This window comes from Hypanus sabinus, chromosome 19 (genome assembly GCF_030144855.1).
Source record: "Hypanus sabinus isolate sHypSab1 chromosome 19, sHypSab1.hap1, whole genome shotgun sequence".
NCBI classification, from domain to species: Eukaryota; Metazoa; Chordata; class Chondrichthyes; order Myliobatiformes; family Dasyatidae; genus Hypanus; species Hypanus sabinus.
The window spans coordinates 62,439,747-62,458,438 of NC_082724.1; the positions used below are offsets into that span (position 1 = coordinate 62,439,747).

Below are 18,692 nucleotides of genomic sequence, written 5' to 3' on the forward strand. Positions count from 1 at the left end.
TCATACACCCACGGGAGACCGATCCTCACGCACCCACGGGAGACTGGTCACACACCGACGGGAGACTGATCCTCACACACCCACAGGAGACTGATCACACACCCACAGGAGACTGATCATACACCCACGGGAGACCGATCACACACCCACGGGAGACTGATCCTCACACACCCACAGGAGACTGATCCTCACACACACCCATGGGAGACTGATCATACACCCACAGGAGACTGATCCTCACAGACACCCATGGGAGACTGATCATACACCCACGGGAGACAGATCCTCACACACCCACAGGAGACTGATCACAAACCCACGGGAGACTGATCACACACCCACGGGAGACAGATCCTCACACACCCACAGGAGACTGATCACAAACCCACGGGAGACTGATCACACACCCACGGGAGACAGATCCTCACACACCCAAGGGAGACTGATGACACACCCACGGGAGACTGATCACACACGCATGGGAGACCGATCACACACCCACGGGAGACCGATCACACACCCACGGGAGACTGATCACACACCCACTGGAGACCGATCCTCACACACCCATGGGAGACTGATCACACACACACACACAGGAGACTGATCCTCACACAAACCCACTGGAGACTGATCCTCACACACACCCATGGGAGACAGATCCTCACACACCCATGGGAGACTGATCATACACCCATGGGAGACAGATCCTCACACACCCATGGGAGACTGATCATACACCCACGGGAGACCGATCACACAACCACGGGAGACAGATCCTCACACAGCCACAGGAGACTGATCACAAACCCACGGGAGACTGATCACACACCCACGGGAGACAGATCCTCACAAACCCACGGGAGACTGATCACACACGCACGGGAGACCTGTCACACACCCACGGGAGACTGATCACACACCCACGGGAGACCGATCCTCACGCAAACACGGGAGACTGATCACACACCCACGGGAGACTGATCCTCACACACCCACAGGAGACTGATCCTCACACACACCCATGGGAGACTGATCATACACCCACAGGAGACAGATCCTCACACACACCCATGGGAGACTGATCATACACCCACGGGAGACCGATCCGCACGCACCCATGGGAGACTGATCACACGCCGATGGGAGACTGATCACACACCCACAGGAGACTGATGCTCACACACACCCATGGGAGACTGATCACACACCCATGGGAGACTGATCACACACCCACGGGAGACCGATCACACACCCACGGGGGACTGATCACACACCAACGGGAGACTGATCCTCACACACCCAAGGGAGACTGATGACACACCCACGGGAGACTGATCCTCACACACACCCATGGGAGACTGATCATACACCCACTGGAGACCGATCACACAACCACGGGAGACAGATCCTCACACACCCACAGGAGACTGAACACAAACACATGGGAGACTGATCACACACCCACGGGAGACTGATCACACACACTCACGGGAGAATGATCCTCACAGACCCACGGGAGACTGATCCTCACACACACCCATGGGAGACTGATCATACACCCACGGGAGACCGATCACACACCCACGGGAGACAGATCCTCACACACCCATGGGAGACTGATCATACACCCACGGGAGACCGATCCTCACGCACCCACGGGAGACTGATCCTCACACACCGACGGGAGACTGATCCTCACACACACCCATGGGAGACTGATCATACACCCACGGGAGACCGATCACACACCCACGGGAGACAGATCCTCACACACCCACGGGAGACTGATCATACACCCACGGGAGACCGATCCTCACAGACCCACAGGAGACTGATCCTCACACACCCACAGGAGACTGATCCTCACACACACCCATGGGAGACTGATCATACACCCACAGGAGACTGATCCTCACACACACCCATGGGAGACTGATCATACACCCACGGGAGACCGATCACACAACCACGGGAGACAGATCCTCACACACCCACAGGAGACCGATCACAAACCCACGGGAGACTGATCACACACCCACGGGAGACAGATCCTCACACACCCAAGGGAGACTGATGACACACCCACGGGAGACTGATCACACACGCATGGGAGACCGATCACACACCCACGGGAGACCGATCACACACCCACGGGTGACTGATCACACACCCACTGGAGACCGATCCTCACACACCCATGGGAGACTGATCACACACACACACACAGGAGACTGATCCTCACACACCCATCGGAGAACGATCATACACCCATGGGAGACAGATCCTCACACACCCATGGGAGACTGATCATACACCCATGGGAGACTGATCACACACCCACGGGAAACCGATCACACACCCACGGGAGACTGATCACAAACCCACGGGAGACCGATCACACACCCACGGGAGACTGATCACACAGCTACGGGAGACCGATCACACACCCACGGGAGACCGATCCTCACGCACCCACGGGAGACTGATCACACACCCACGGGAGACCGATCCTCACGCACCCACGGGAGACTGATCATACACCCACGGGAGACCGATCCTCACGCACCCACAGGAGACTGATCCTCACACACACCCATGGGAGACTGATCATACACCCACAGGAGACTGATCCTCACACACACCCATGGGAGACTGATCATACACCCACGGGAGACCGATCACACAACCACGGGAGACTGATCACACACACCCACGGGAGACAGATCCTCACACACCCACACGAGACTGATCACAAACCCACGGGAGACTGATCACACACCCACGGGAGACTGATCACACACACCCACGGGAGACTGATCCTCACAGACCCACGGGAGAACTATCACACACCCACGGGAGACTGATCATACACCCACGGGAGAACGATCACACACCCACGGGAGACAGATCCTCACACACCCATGGGAGACTGATCACACACCCACGGGAGACTGATCACACACCCACAGGAGACTGATGCTCACACACACCCATGGGAGACTGATCACACACCCATGGGAGACTGATCACACACCCACGGGAGACCGATCACACACCCACGGGGGACTGATCACACACCAACGGGAGACTGATCCTCACACACCCAAGGGAGACTGATGACACACCCACGGGAGACTGATCCTCACACACACCCATGGGAGACTGATCCTCACACACCCACGGGAGACCGATCACACAACCACGGGAGACAGATCCTCACACACCCACAGGAGACTGATCACAAACCCACGGGATACTGATCACACACCCACGGGAGACAGATCCTCACACACCCACGGGAGACTGATCCTCACACACACCCACGGGAGACCGATCACACACACCCACGGGAGACTGATCACACACACCCACGGGAGACTGATCCTCACAGACCCACGGGAGACTGATCCTCACACACACCCATGGGAGACTGATCACACACACCCACGGGAGACTGATCCTCACAGACCCACGGGAGACTGATCCTCACACACACCCATGGAGACTGATCATACACCCACGGGAGACCGATCCTCACGCACCCACGGGAGACTGGTCACACACCGACGGGAGACTGATCCTCACACACCCACAGGAGACTGATCCTCACACACACCCATGGGAGACTGATCATACACCCACGGGAGACCGATCCTCACGCACCCACGGGAGACTGGTCACACACCGACGGGAGACTGATCCTCACACACCCACAGGAGACTGATCACACACCCACAGGAGACTGATCATACACCCACGGGAGACCGATCACACACCCACGGGAGACTGATCCTCACACACCCACAGGAGACTGATCCTCACACACACCCATGGGAGACTGATCATACACCCACAGGAGACTGATCCTCACAGACACCCATGGGAGACTGATCATACACCCACGGGAGACAGATCCTCACACACCCACAGGAGACTGATCACAAACCCACGGGAGACTGATCACACACCCACGGGAGACAGATCCTCACACACCCACAGGAGACTGATCACAAACCCACGGGAGACTGATCACACACCCACGGGAGACAGATCCTCACACACCCAAGGGAGACTGATGACACACCCACGGGAGACTGATCACACACGCATGGGAGACCGATCACACACCCACGGGAGACCGATCACACACCCACGGGAGACTGATCACACACCCACTGGAGACCGATCCTCACACACCCATGGGAGACTGATCACACACACACACACAGGAGACTGATCCTCACACAAACCCACTGGAGACTGATCCTCACACACACCCATGGGAGACAGATCCTCACACACCCATGGGAGACTGATCATACACCCATGGGAGACTGATCACACACCCACGGGAAACCGAACACACACCCACGGGAGACTGATCACACACCCACGGGAAACCGATCACACACCCACGGGAGACTGATCACACACCCACAGGAGACTGATCACACACCTACGGGAGACCGATCACACACCCACGGGAGACTGATCCTCACACACCCACAGGAGACCGATCACTCACACACACACGGGAGACTGATCACACAGCTACGGGAGACCGATCACACACCCACGGGAGACCGATCCTCACGCACCCACGGGAGACTGATCACACACCCACGGGAGACAGATCCTCACACACCCACAGGAGACTGATCCTCACACACACCCATGGGAGACTGATCATACACCCACAGGAGACTGATCCTCACACACCCATGGGAGACTGATCATACACCCACAGGACACTGATCCTCACACACACCCATGGGAGACTGATCATACACCCACGGGAGACCGATCACACAACCACGGGAGACAGATCCTCACACACCCACAGGAGACTGATCACAAACCCACGGGAGACTGATCACACACCCACGGGAGACTGATCACACACCCACGGGAGAACGATCACACACCCACGGGAGACAGATCCTCACACACCCATGGGAGACTGATCACACACCCATGGGAGACTGATCACACATGCACGGGAGACTGATCACACACCCATGGGAGACTGATCACACACACCCACGGGAGACTGATCCTCACAGACCCACGGGAGACCGATCACACACCCACGGGAGACTGATCATACACCCACGGGAGAACGATCACACACCCACGGGAGACAGATCCTCACACACCCATGGGAGACTGATCACACACCCACAGGAGACTGATCCTCACACACACCCATGGGAGACTGATCATACACCCACGGGAGACCGATCCTCACGCACCCACGGGAGACTGATCACACACCGACGGGAGACTGATCCTCACACACCCACAGGAGACTGATCCTCACACACACCCATGGGAGACTGATCATACACCCACAGGAGACTGATCCTCACACACACCCATGGGAGACTGATCATACACCCACGGGAGACCGATCACACAACCACGGGAGACAGATCCTCACACACCCACAGGAGACTGATCACAAACCCACGGGAGACTGATCACACACCCACGGGAGACAGATCCTCACACACCCAAGGGAGACTGATGACACACCCACGGGAGACTGATCACACACGCACGGGAGACCAATCACACACCCACGGGAGACCGATCACACACCCACGGGAGACTGATCACACACCCACTGGAGACCGATCCTCACACACCCATGGGAGACTGATCACACACACACACACAGGAGACTGATCCTCACACACACCCACGGGAGACTGATCCTCACACACCCATGGGAGAACGATCATACACCCATGGGAGACAGATCCTCACACACCCATGGGAGACTGATCATACACCCATGGGAGACTGATCACACACCCACGGGAAACCGATCACACACCCACGGGAGACTGATCACACACCCACGGGAGAGATACACACCCATGTGTATCACACATACACGGAAGACTGATCCTCACACACCCACAGGAGACTGATCACAAACCCACGGGAGACTGATCACACACCCACAGGAGACAGATCCTCACACACCCACAGGAGACCGATCACTCAGACACACACGGGAGACTGATGACACAGCTACGGGAGACCGATCACACACCCACGGGAGACCGATCCTCACGCACCCACGGGAGACTGATCACACACCCACGGGAGACAGATCCTCACACACCCACAGGAGACCGATCACTCACACACACACGGGAGACTGATCACACAGCTACGGGAGACCGATCACACACCCACGGGAGACCGATCCTCACGCACCCACGGGAGACTGATCACACACCCACGGGAGACCGATCCTCACGCACCCACGGGAGACTGATCATACACCCACGGGAGACCGATCCTCACGCACCCACAGGAGACTGATCCTCACACACACCCATGGGAGACTGATCATACACCCACAGGAGACTGATCCTCACACACACCCATGGGAGACTGATCATACACCCACAGGAGACTGATCCTCACACACACCCATGGGAGACTGATCATACACCCACGGGAGACCGATCACTCACACACACACGGGAGACTGATCACACAGCTACGGGAGACCGATCACACACCCACGGGAGACCGATCCTCACGCACCCACGGGAGACTGATCATACACCCACGGGAGACCGATCCTCACGCACCCACAGGAGACTGATCCTCACACACACCCATGGGAGACTGATCATACACCCACAGGAGACTGATCCTCACACACACCCATGGGAGACTGATCACACACCCATGGGAGACTGATCACACACCCATGGGAGACCGATCACACACCCACGGGGGACTGATCACACACCAACGGGAGACTGATCCTCACACACCCAAGGGAGACTGATGACACAACCCACGGGAGACTGATCACACACGCACGGGAGACCGATCACACATCCACGGGAGACTGATCACAAACCCACGGGAGACTGAGCACACACCCATGGGAGACAGATCCTCACACACCCATGGGAGACTGATCACACACACCCACTGGAGACCGATCACACACCCACGGGAGACCGATCTCACACCCACGGGAGACAGATCACACTCCCACGGGAGACCGATCACAGACCAACTGGAGACCGATCACTCACACACACACAGGAGACTGATCACACACCTACGGGAGACCGATCACACACCCACGGGAGACCGATCCTCACGCACTCACGGGAGACTGATCACACACCCACGGGAGTCTGATCCTCATACACACCCACAGGAGACCGATCCTCACACACACCCATGGGAGACTGATCATACTTCCACGGGAGACCGATCACACACCCATGGGAGACTGATCACACACACCCACGGGAGACTGATCACACACCCACGGGAGACTGATCCTCACACACCCACGGGAGACCGATCACACACCCACGGGAGACTGATCACACACCCACGGGAGACTGATCCTCACACACCCACAGGAGACTGATCCTCACACACACCCATGGGAGACTGATCATACACCCACGGGAGACCGATCCTCACGTACCCACGGGAGACTGATCACACACCGACGGGAGACTGATCCTCACACACCCACAGGAGACTGATCCTCACACACACCCATGGGAGACTGATCATACACCCACGGGAGACCAATCACACAACCACGGGAGACAGATCCTCACACACCCACAGGAGACTGATCACAAACCCACGGGAGACTGATCACACACCCACGGGAGACAGATCCTCACACACCCACGGGAGACTGATCACACACGCACGGGAGACCTATCACACACCCACGGGAGACTGATCACACACCCACTGGTGACCGATCCTCACACACCCATGGGAGACTGATCACACACCCACGGGAGACTGATCACACACACACACAGGAGACTGATCCTCACATACACCCACGGGAGACTGATCCTCACACACCCATGGGAGAACGATCATACACCCATGGGAGACAGATCCTCACACACCCATGGGAGACTGATCATACACCCATGGGAGATTGATCACACACCCACGGGAAACCGATCACACACCCACGGGAAACTGATCACACACACCCACGGGAGACTGATCACACACCCACGGGAGACCGATCCTCACACACCAACGGGAGACTGATCACACACCCACAGGAGACTGATAACACACCGACGGGAGACTGATCACACACTCACGGGAGACCGATCACATACCCACGGGAGAGTGATCACACACACCCACGGGAGACTGATCACACACCCACAGGAGACCGATCCTCACACACCCACGGGAGACCAATCACACACCCACGGGAGACTGATAACACACCCACGGGAGACCGATCACACAGCCACGGGAGACTGATCACACACCCATGGGAGACCGATCACACACCCACGGGAGACCGATCACACACACATGGGAGACTGATCACACACCCACGGGTGACCGATCACACACCCACGGGAGACTGATCACACACACCCAGGGGAGACTGATCACACACACCCACGGGAGACTGATCACACACCCACGGGCGACCGATCACACACCCACGGGCGACCGATCACACACCCACGGGAGACCGATCACACACACATGGGAGACTGATCACACACTCACGGGAGACTGATCACACACCCACTGGAGACTGATCTGCACACATACACGGAAGACTGATCACACACACCCACGGGAGAACGATCACACACCCACAGGAGACCGATCCTCACACACCCACTGGAGACCGATCACACACCCACGGGAGACTGATCACACACCCACGGGAGACTGATCACATACCCACGGGAGACTGATCCTCACACACCCACGGGAGACTGATCACACACCCATGGGAGACTGATCACACACCCACGGGAGACCAATCACACACCCACGGGAGACTGATAACACACCCACGGGAGACCGATCACACAGCCACGGGAGACTGATCACACACCCACGGGAGACCGATCACATACCCACGGGAGAGTGATCACACACACCCACGGGAGACTGATCGCACACCCATGGGAGACCGATCACACACCCACGGGAGACTGATCACACACCCACGGGAGACCGATCACATAGCCACGGGAGACTGATCACACACCCACGGGAGACTGATCACACACCCACAGGAGACCAATCACACACCCACGGGAGACTGATCACACACCCACGGGAGACCGATCACATACCCACGGGAGAGTGATCACACACACCCACGGGAGACTGATCACACACCCATGGGAGACCGATCACACACCCACGGGAGACCGATCACACACCCACTGGAGACCGATCTGCACACATACACGGAAGACTGATCACACACCCACTGGAGACCAATCACACACCCACGGGAGACTGATCACACACCCACGGGAGACCGATCACATACCCACGGGAGAGTGATCACACACACCCACGGGAGACTGATCACACTCCCACGGGAGACTGATCACATACCGACGGGAGACTGATCACACACTCACGGGAGACCGATCACATACCCACGGGAGAGTGATCACACACACCCACGGGAGACCGATCACACACCCATGGGAGACCGATCACACACACCCACGGGAGACCGATCACACACCCACGGGAGACTGATCACACACACCCAGGGGAGACCGATCACACACCCACGGGCGACCGATCACACACCCACGGGCGACCGATCACACACCCACGGGAGACCGATCACACACCCACGGGAGACTGATCACACACCCACGGGAGACCGATCACACACCCACGGGAGACCGATCACTCACCCACGGGAGACCGATCACACACACATGGGAGACCGATCACACACCCACGGGAGACTGATCACACACCCACGGGAGACCGATCACACACACATGGGAGACCGATCACACACCCACGGGAGACTGATCACACACCCACGGGAGACTGATCGCACACCCACGGGAGACCGATCACACACACATGGGAGACCGATCCTCACACACCAACAGGGTAGCAACGATACAGACTATGTGGTCAGTGGCTGGAACAATATACAATGATACAATGCTCCACCGTCGATTCTTCAGCACATAATTCAGACTGAGGGAAGTAAAGGGTTTGGCAGTCGTGGTTGTGAAGGAAAATATTCAGCTGAATCCCTGATTATGAGTGTGTGGATAGGGTCAATGCAAGCAGGGTTTTCCACTGGGGTTGGATGAGGCTTGAACTGGAAGTCATAAAATAAGAGTGAAAGGTAAAATGTTTCAGGGGAGCATCTTCTTCACTCAGAGGGTGATGACAGTGTGGAACAGACTGGCAGCAGAAGGATAGATTTCAACACTGAAGAGAAATTTGGATAAATGCATTGATGGAAGTGGGGGGGCTGAGCTGCTGTCTGAGTACAGGTCAGTAGGATTATGCAGAATAATAGTTCAGTACTGACTAGATGGGCCAAAGGGCCTTTTTCTCTGTGTAATCCCTTTAAAATTCTAATTCTATATTAATCCCTTTGTTTAATTTTCTCCACATTCCTATCAATCATAATTTCTACAATGCTCCTGTACAAATTTAGAACAGCCATTTAAGCTCCCAGACTTCAGCTCTTTGGAGAAAACTGTGGCACCCAGGGAAATTGACACGGAGAGAAGGTGCAGGCTCTGGACAAAACCCATGGTCAGGACTGAACCTGCTCTCTCGAACTGTGAGACAGCAGCTCTGCAGTCCCACCACAGTGACACTCACCTCTGGGAAGCCTAGATCATGCTCCAATGACCGAGAGCAAATGGCTAATTTAAACCAAAATAAAAGCTCTGAAACACTCAGCAGGACACGCAACACCTACAGATACATTCTGCAAAGTGGTCCATCTGATTTGGGATATGGTGTCCATGTTGCTTTTAATATGACTGGGTAGATGCACATGCCAAGACTGGCAGGGTAAGGGAGGTGAAGTGAAAGGTCTCAACAGGCCAGGCAGCATCTATGGAAAGGAGTAAGTAGTCAACTTTTTGGGCCGAGACCTTAGCAGGACTGGTAAAAGAGATGAGATGTCAGAGTAAGAAGCCAGAAAAAGCAGGATCTCCCAGTGGCCACCCCTTTTAAATCCACTTCCCATTCCCGTTCTGACGTGCCAGTCAATGGCCTCCTCTATTGTCACAATGAAGCCACTCTCAGGCTGGATGACAATCACCTTATATTCCATCTGAGTAGCCTCCAACCTGATGGCATGAACATCAATTTCTCAAACTTCTGGTAATTGCCCCCCCATCCTTTCTTCACCACTCCTCATTCCAATTTCCCTCTCTCACCTTATCTCCTTACCTGCCCATCTCCTTCCTCTGGTGCTCCTCCTCCTTCCCTTTCTTCCATGGTCTTCTACCCTCTCCTATCAGATTCCCCTTCCTCCAGTCCTTTATCTCTTTCTCGAATCAACTTCCCACCTCTTTAGTTCACCGCCCTGCTCTCTCGGTTTCATCTATCACCTGCCATCTTATACTTCTTCCTCCCCTCCTTCCACCTTCTCACCCTTCCCTTCCGTCTGGGTGAAGGGTCTCGGCCCAAAACGTCGACTGTTCACTCTTTTCCATAGATGCTGCCTGGCCTGCTGAGTTTCTCCAGCATTTTGTGTGAGTTGCTTGGATTTCCAGCATCTGCAGAATTTCTCGTGTTTGTGAAGTGTGAGGAAACATGGAGAAGCAGCTTCCCCCTGCAGGTACTTCATTCAGTAACTCAGACGTACTCCAGGGAAACAGATGCCAAAGCTTACAAGTTTGCCAAAGGATACAGCAGGATGTAGATATGGGCAGAGAAATGGCAGATGGAATTTAATCCGGCCAAACGTGAGGTGTTGAACTTTGGGAGATCAAATGTAAGAGTGTAGTATACTGTTAGCATTGAGTTATGTTTCAGCTTTCTAAAACTCTAGTTAGGCTGCATCTGGAAATTTGCATTTAATTCTTGTCATTCCATCATCGTAAAGATGGGGAGGCTTTGGAGAGGGTTTACCAGGGTGTCACCTTGCATTAGAGAGCATATGCAATGAAGAGAGCTTCGACAAACTTGGGCTGTTTTCTCTAGAGCGGTGGAGGCTGAGGGGAGATCTGATAGAGTTTTATAAGATTATAAGAGGCACAGATAGAGAAAGTGTCTAATACTAGAGGGTGTGCATTTCAGGGGAGAGGAGGTTTCAAAGGAGATGTGTGGCACTTGTTTTACACAGAAAGTGGTGGGTTCCTGGAATGCCCTGCCAGGGCTGGTGATGGATGTAAATATGACAAAGGCATTTAAGGGATAACTGTGAAGGCTGAAGAGATTAGCTTGCCTGGGCATTTAACTGCTCGGTTATTAGTTTGGTAGGTAAATTAGTTAGTAAGTTGTAAGGACATAGACAAAGGATCAGTTCTTTGACTGTTGATTCCCCAGTTGGTATGCAGAGAATATTTTTTTCAGTGTCCCTAACAGGAAGTGACAAAAGGAGGCCGGCTTGCTTATGGAAATGGTTCACCTCTGTTTTGAGCAGCCTGGGCAAAGAATGGAAGGAGTATTAATCAGCATTTGGCAGGCCAAGACTAACCAAGGGTCTATCAGCCTGGCCACAGGGCCGAGGCAGGTTGGATGTGGCTGGTAGATTGGGTCAGAGTGTTTGACTCATCAATTCATGTCGCACAGAAGTGAGTCATTTGGCCCGTCAGGTAGATTCCCCACATTAGGATCTCATCCCTCTATGTGATACCTATTTAAGTGACTGCCTAGATCTCTTCTAAACACAGAGTCCGATTCAGGTTTATTTATCAGGTGTACAGTGAAATGCGTTGTTTACATTAACAACCAGCAGGGGGCAGCCCACAAGTGTCGCCACACATTCCAGCGCCGGCACAGCCTGCCCACAACGTCTGGCAGAACAATACAGAACACAAGCATCAAAGCAACCACAACAAAACAAACCGCTGTTCCTCCCTCTAACTCCAGATCAGGCCGACTTTGGTCTCCAGCCTCTAGCGGAATTGCTGATTTGCAGGCACCGGGCCCCGACTTCCAAATATTAAGCACACCCAGTGAAAATCTTTCTTCTCAAAACCCCTTTAAAACTGCTTCCCCTCATCTTAAATCTATGCGCTTGTTTTTGACACCCCTACCAGATGACATCTCCAGGAACGTATAACAATCACAGCACGGAAACAGGCCATCTCGACCCTCCTAGTCCGTGCCGAACTCTTAATCTCACCTTGTCCCACCTACCCGCACTCAGCCCATAACCCTCCACTCCTTTCCTGTCCATATACCTATCCAATTTTACCTTAAATGACACAACTGAACTGGCCTCTACTACTTCTACAGGAAGCTCATTCCATGCTGAAGAACAAATGAAAGTTCACAAGTCGCCTGAGACTTCTGTGGATGAAAACCTTGGGGAGAAAGCTGCTGGAGACTAGGTTTATGTGAAGTGTGAAATACAGAACTTGAATCCATATAGGAGCTCATAAGAACCACAGAAAGGGTACTATACATTCTGCGGCCACTTTATTAGGTGCCTCCTGTTGAGTGTGCGTCCATGACCTGCTGCTGTAGTCCATTTTCTTCAAGGTTCAGAGATACTCTTCTGCACACCACTGTTTTAACGTGGTCATTTGAGTTGCTGTAGCCTTCCTGTCAGCTTGAACCAGTCTGACCATTCTCCTTTGACTTCTCTCATTAACGAGGGGTTTTTGCCGGCAGAACTGCCTCTCACTGACGTGGTTTGTTTTCCCCACCATTCTCTAAAGGCTGTTGAGTATGAAAATCCCAGGAGATCAGCAGTTTCTGAAATGCTCAAACTAACTTGTCTAGCAATCATTAACAGTCAAAGTCAATTAGATTTCAAGTCTTCCCCATTCTGATCTTTGGTCTGAACAATAACTGAGCCTCTTGACCATGTCTGCATGCTTTTATGCATTGAGTTGCTGTCACATGATCGAGCTGATGTACAGGTGACCATCTGTAATGCTGGGCTCACACTGCAGGATTGTCACTGCATCGGTTTACTGTGACACTGTGAGGGGATACTAACCAAAACAAAAACCAGACAAAATGTAATTCTTTCCATTAGACTCAGGAGATACGTGGTGACTTAGTTGTTTAACGTGAAGCGGGAAAGGAAGAGAGTAAAATTGGATTTATTTCAGTCATTGGGAATTGAGGACAAAGGGAATATAGTTATAAAATTACTTTGACAACATTTTGGATAGGTGGCAGGAGATGGATGTTATATAGGGTGCTTGGAGACAATGATCAAAGGAAAGACTTTGCCCGGCTCCTGCTGATAATTCAGCATAAAGAGGTGAAGAGACTGGAGACGGGGATAGGACAGGCCTTCAGCTGTAGGGTAAAGCTGGGTGGGCAGGACACATTATATCCGTACTGCAATGCCTTTTGAATTTGTAATTAAAGATGAAGGAAATTTCATAGTTGCGTATCAGCTCCTGAGATGGGAAACCAAGATTTATCAGAACGGTAGTTCTGGGAGTCAGCACTGATTGGCCTAAGGTTTGTGTCAGAGAATGTGTCGAGTACTCAGAACCACCCAGGTGCAGAGTTTTTCAGGGAAGCAGTCTGTGAACTGCACTGGGGCACCCATCATAAGAACCCCCGTCTTCCTTTTGAGTCTTCTTCCTGCTTGATATGCAGGTGATATAAAGGCACCTAAATGCTGTTTCTCTGCAGCAAATTGGTTTATTATTGTCACATGTACCGGGGTACAGTAAGTAACTTTGTTTTGCATGTCACCCCAAAGAGGTCAATTCATCACATCAGTACATTGAGGTAGTGCTGAGGGAAACAATAACAGAATGCAGAAGGAAGTGTTACAGTTCCAGGGAAAGTGCATTGCAGGTAGACAATAAGGCGCAAGGCCATGACTGTGAGGTCAACAGTCCAACTTACCCAATTAGAAGTCTGTTTAATAGTCTTGTAACAGCAGGGTAGGTGCTGTCATTGAGGTCCATGCTTTCAGGCCTTGCATCTTCGGTGGAGGAGGGGAGATGGGAGAATGTTCAGGGTGGGAGGGGTCTTTCCTAAGGCAGTGGGGAGTCAGACAGGACCCATGGAGGAGAGGCTGGTTTTTGTGATGTGACTGGGCAGATTTCTGAGATCTCAGGCAGAGCAGTTGCCGTACAAAGCCAAATGCACTCAGGTAGGGTACTTTCCATGGTGCATCGATAAAAGTTGGTGATCGTCATACTGAATATCTTCATACTGAATATCTTTAGCCTCGTGAGGAAGGAGAGGTACTGATGTGCCTCACACCGGTTAGCCTGGTTCATTGTTAGCCAGCACTGAGGACCTGGCTTTGGGTGGATTAGCATGTTAAGATTCTCAGTCTGGCCTTTCCTCATATCTTCGAACTCCAGCCCACAATGATCTCCAACATCCTCAATCAAGTCACAACCAACACCGTTGCCCCTGTCTTTCCATCAGCCAGTCACAACCACCCACTGCCTCATTCTTACTCTGAAAATGCCCATCATCTATCCCAACTGATCTGATGCCCCTACCTTCCTACAACTCTCACTTCTGCCCTGCAGCTGAGTGTGTCTGTTCTGTTGAGGAGTCTGTTCTACAGAACCCACCTACAGGAAAGATATCAATAAGACTGAAGAAAGTATAGAGAAAATTTACAAGGATTTTGCAGGATTTAAGGACCTGAATTATAGGGAAGGGTTGAATAGGTTAGCACTTTATTCCTTGGAGCCTAGAAGGAATGAGGGGAAATTTGAGAGGCTTACACAATTATGAGGGGTATAGATAGGGTAAATGCAGGCAAATGTTTTCCATTGAGATTGGGTGAGACTAGAACTTGAGGTTATAGCTGAAAGCCCATTTTGGCCAGGCATCCCTGGAAATGCAGCTCGTTAGCCACAGGGCTTCATGGCTAGAAATCCACCTTTCTCAGGTTTCAGAAGTCTAGAGTGTAGATGACTTTGGTCCCACCAAAACCATGAGGCTGGGATGTCTCGCCCACCCAAACCACAGTTTGTGTGAATGCTGTGTGATTTACCCAACAGCAAGAAGTGACAGATCATACACCGCACACAATTATAATGAAGTATATTTAAGAATGTTAACAGTTATTAAAGGAAAGAAAGAGAAAAACAGAAAGGGATTATTCTTAAACAATCAAATGTGCACATAAGTTGGAGCTCATATTGAAGTTGTCTTTAACTCACGCACGATTCACGGTCTGTGTGAAAGCCCACTCACTCTTCTGGATGTCACTGAAAATCCATCTCGAACAAATGGGCTCCCCCACAGGATATTGTTCCCTCCTCCTGGAAGTTGTTCATCCGCACAAAGCACCTTGTGCAACAGGGACGGGATCCTCAGACATCTTCCCTCCTGTCCTCTCCCAGATCCTGCCAACCCTCAGAAAACCTCTCTGCCCAGTGTTCTCCAGAACCTTCCCCCAATTTCACCGTTCTGATTGGGTGACAGCACATTCCTAAGTTAAACAACGAAGCCTCTTATCTCAGCTGAAAGCAGAACAGACTGCTCTTACAGATCTGCTAAAATGAAATACCTGCAGCAGAGCAGTGAAGACCTTAAGCAGGGTGTCACACAATGGTGCAAGGTGAAATGTTTAATGGGAGCCTGAGGGGAGTCAGAGTGTGCAATGACCTGCTGGTAGAAGTCGTGGGTATAGGTTTGATTTCAACATTTAAGCGAAGTTTGGATAGGTACATGGATGGGAAGGGTATGGAGGACAATGGTCCAGGTGCAGGTCAGTGGGACTAGGCAGAATTACAGCCTGGCATGGACTAAATGGGCTGAAGAGCCTTTTCTGTGTTGTTGTGCTCAGTGACTCTATGGCTCGATTATTCCTGGCCTCTGCCTACAGTATAATTTTGACTTGGTGCTCCCTGGGAACCAACCATCTGTTGGCCCATTGCTTCCCCCTGATTTAATGCTACTTTTCAAGAAGAATTTCTAGGCTAGTTAACCTCATGTGACAGCAGTTCTGCTACACAACAGAGCGGATGTTTCTCGAATATACAATTATTTAAATTCTTCTGCCGATTTATTCTAAACAGTGTGATGGTGACATTTCTGTCACAACATTTAAATCACATCTTTGTGTGACGCTCCACCTCTAATACACAATCTCTAAATCTCACTCCGCAGCCAGCTGAAGGATGTAACTGGATTCCAGTGTCTGGAGCTCATTCACCCTCCTCTCTCAGCTTTGTGATCCCTGAGCAGCCTAACTATGAAGAAACCAGATAGGTGCCTGCAGCTGCCTCTCACCCTCCTGCACTTCCTACTGCAGACAGTCCTCCCTGCCTCCAGCAGCTCTGCCGTCGGGAAGAAGGAAATCACCATTGAAGGAGACTTGGTGATTGGGGGTTTGTTCCCAGTTCATGGGAAGGGCAATGGTTTGGAGGACTGTGGAACGATCAACGAGCAGCGTGGAATCCAGCGGCTTGAGGCGATGCTCTTCGCATTGGACGCGATAAACAAGGACGCTTCCATTTTGCCGGGGATTAAGTTGGGTGCCCACATCTTGGATACCTGCTCCAAGGACACCTACGCTTTGGAGCAGTCGCTAGAATTTGTGAGGTCCTCGCTAACTAAAGTAGACGAGACAGAGTACATCTGCCCGGACGGGTCTTACGCGATTCACGATGACATGACCTTCGCCATTGCAGGGGTCATTGGCGGCTCTTACAGCGACGTATCCATTCAGGTAAGAGGCAGTAAAGCAGGGCACGAAGGGACGAGTCAAACTGCTGTTAACCAGGAGAGTTATTCAGTAACTCGAAAAGGTGTTAAAGAAAGAGGCTGGCTTGTACATAGAACCTTGATGCTGTGAGTCTCATTGACAGTTGAATATAGCGACATACAGAATGTGTCAGCCATTCAGTGGTTTCAAGGCTTAACTTTATTCACCATATACATAAGTCCATAAGACCACAAAAATAAGAGCAGATTTAGGCCATTGGGCCCAGAGTCTGCTTCTGCATTCCCTCATCCCTCTCAACCTCATTCTCCTGCCTTCTCCCTGTAACCTTTGACACCCTGACTAATTAAACATACAAATACATTTACAGTGGATTCCAGTTAATTAGGACACATCATGGCCCCTACATTTTGGCCCAATTAAGCAACTGTTCCAATTAGCCCAAGTTTCATGGAAGTAGCTAAAAAGGTATAAATAAGATAAACTACCACTTAACCGAGTAACAAATTATGTATTTAAATGAAATACAGAACAGATTAAAGCACTACCAATGCTACTACAGTACTATAAAACTGTGTATCAACAGAGGAATTTGTCCAGTGTACGCTGCTGTGTACAGGGTGGCCAAGGAGGGAAATCACCTCTGGTGGACGTCCATTCTGAGTCCGCTCACTCACCTTTAGTTCCCAATGGACACTCAGCTCTCACCTGTGGCTGCAAGTAACCGTCTCCATGGCCACACCCTGGTGCGCCACCTCAACAGGGTAGCCAGCAGGCCTCATACCCCGGTGAAGTAGGGACATGCCTGTGAAATCAACTCAGCAGACTGGGTGGATGAGATCAATAGTGAGATCCAAGAAGGTGTTTCTGTTATGCTTTGTGGGGAGTGAAGTGCACGATGAGGCACAGAAGCAGTCATGGTTATCCACTGCACCCAATGAAGATCCCAGTTTGTGACTACTCATATCACTGGACCTGGACTTCCGAGGGTGGGAGAGTGGAACAATCCCAGTCCAATGGCTTTTCCTCTTTAAAAACTTCCCTGATTTCACTGTCA

The 18,692-nt window shown here is 52.1% G+C and overlaps 1 protein-coding gene across 1 annotated transcript in view; it reads left to right on the forward strand.

Annotated features, from left to right (window-relative positions):
* Positions 1-17,164: 17,164 nt before the first annotated feature.
* The window catches only part of grm2a (glutamate receptor, metabotropic 2a), a 440,436-nt gene continuing 438,908 nt past the window's right edge, over positions 17,165-18,692 (forward strand). Inside the window, exon 1 of the mRNA XM_059944893.1 lies at positions 17,165-17,641. Coding sequence (XP_059800876.1) covers positions 17,165-17,641 — 477 coding nt within the window. The remainder of the gene's footprint in view (positions 17,642-18,692) is intronic.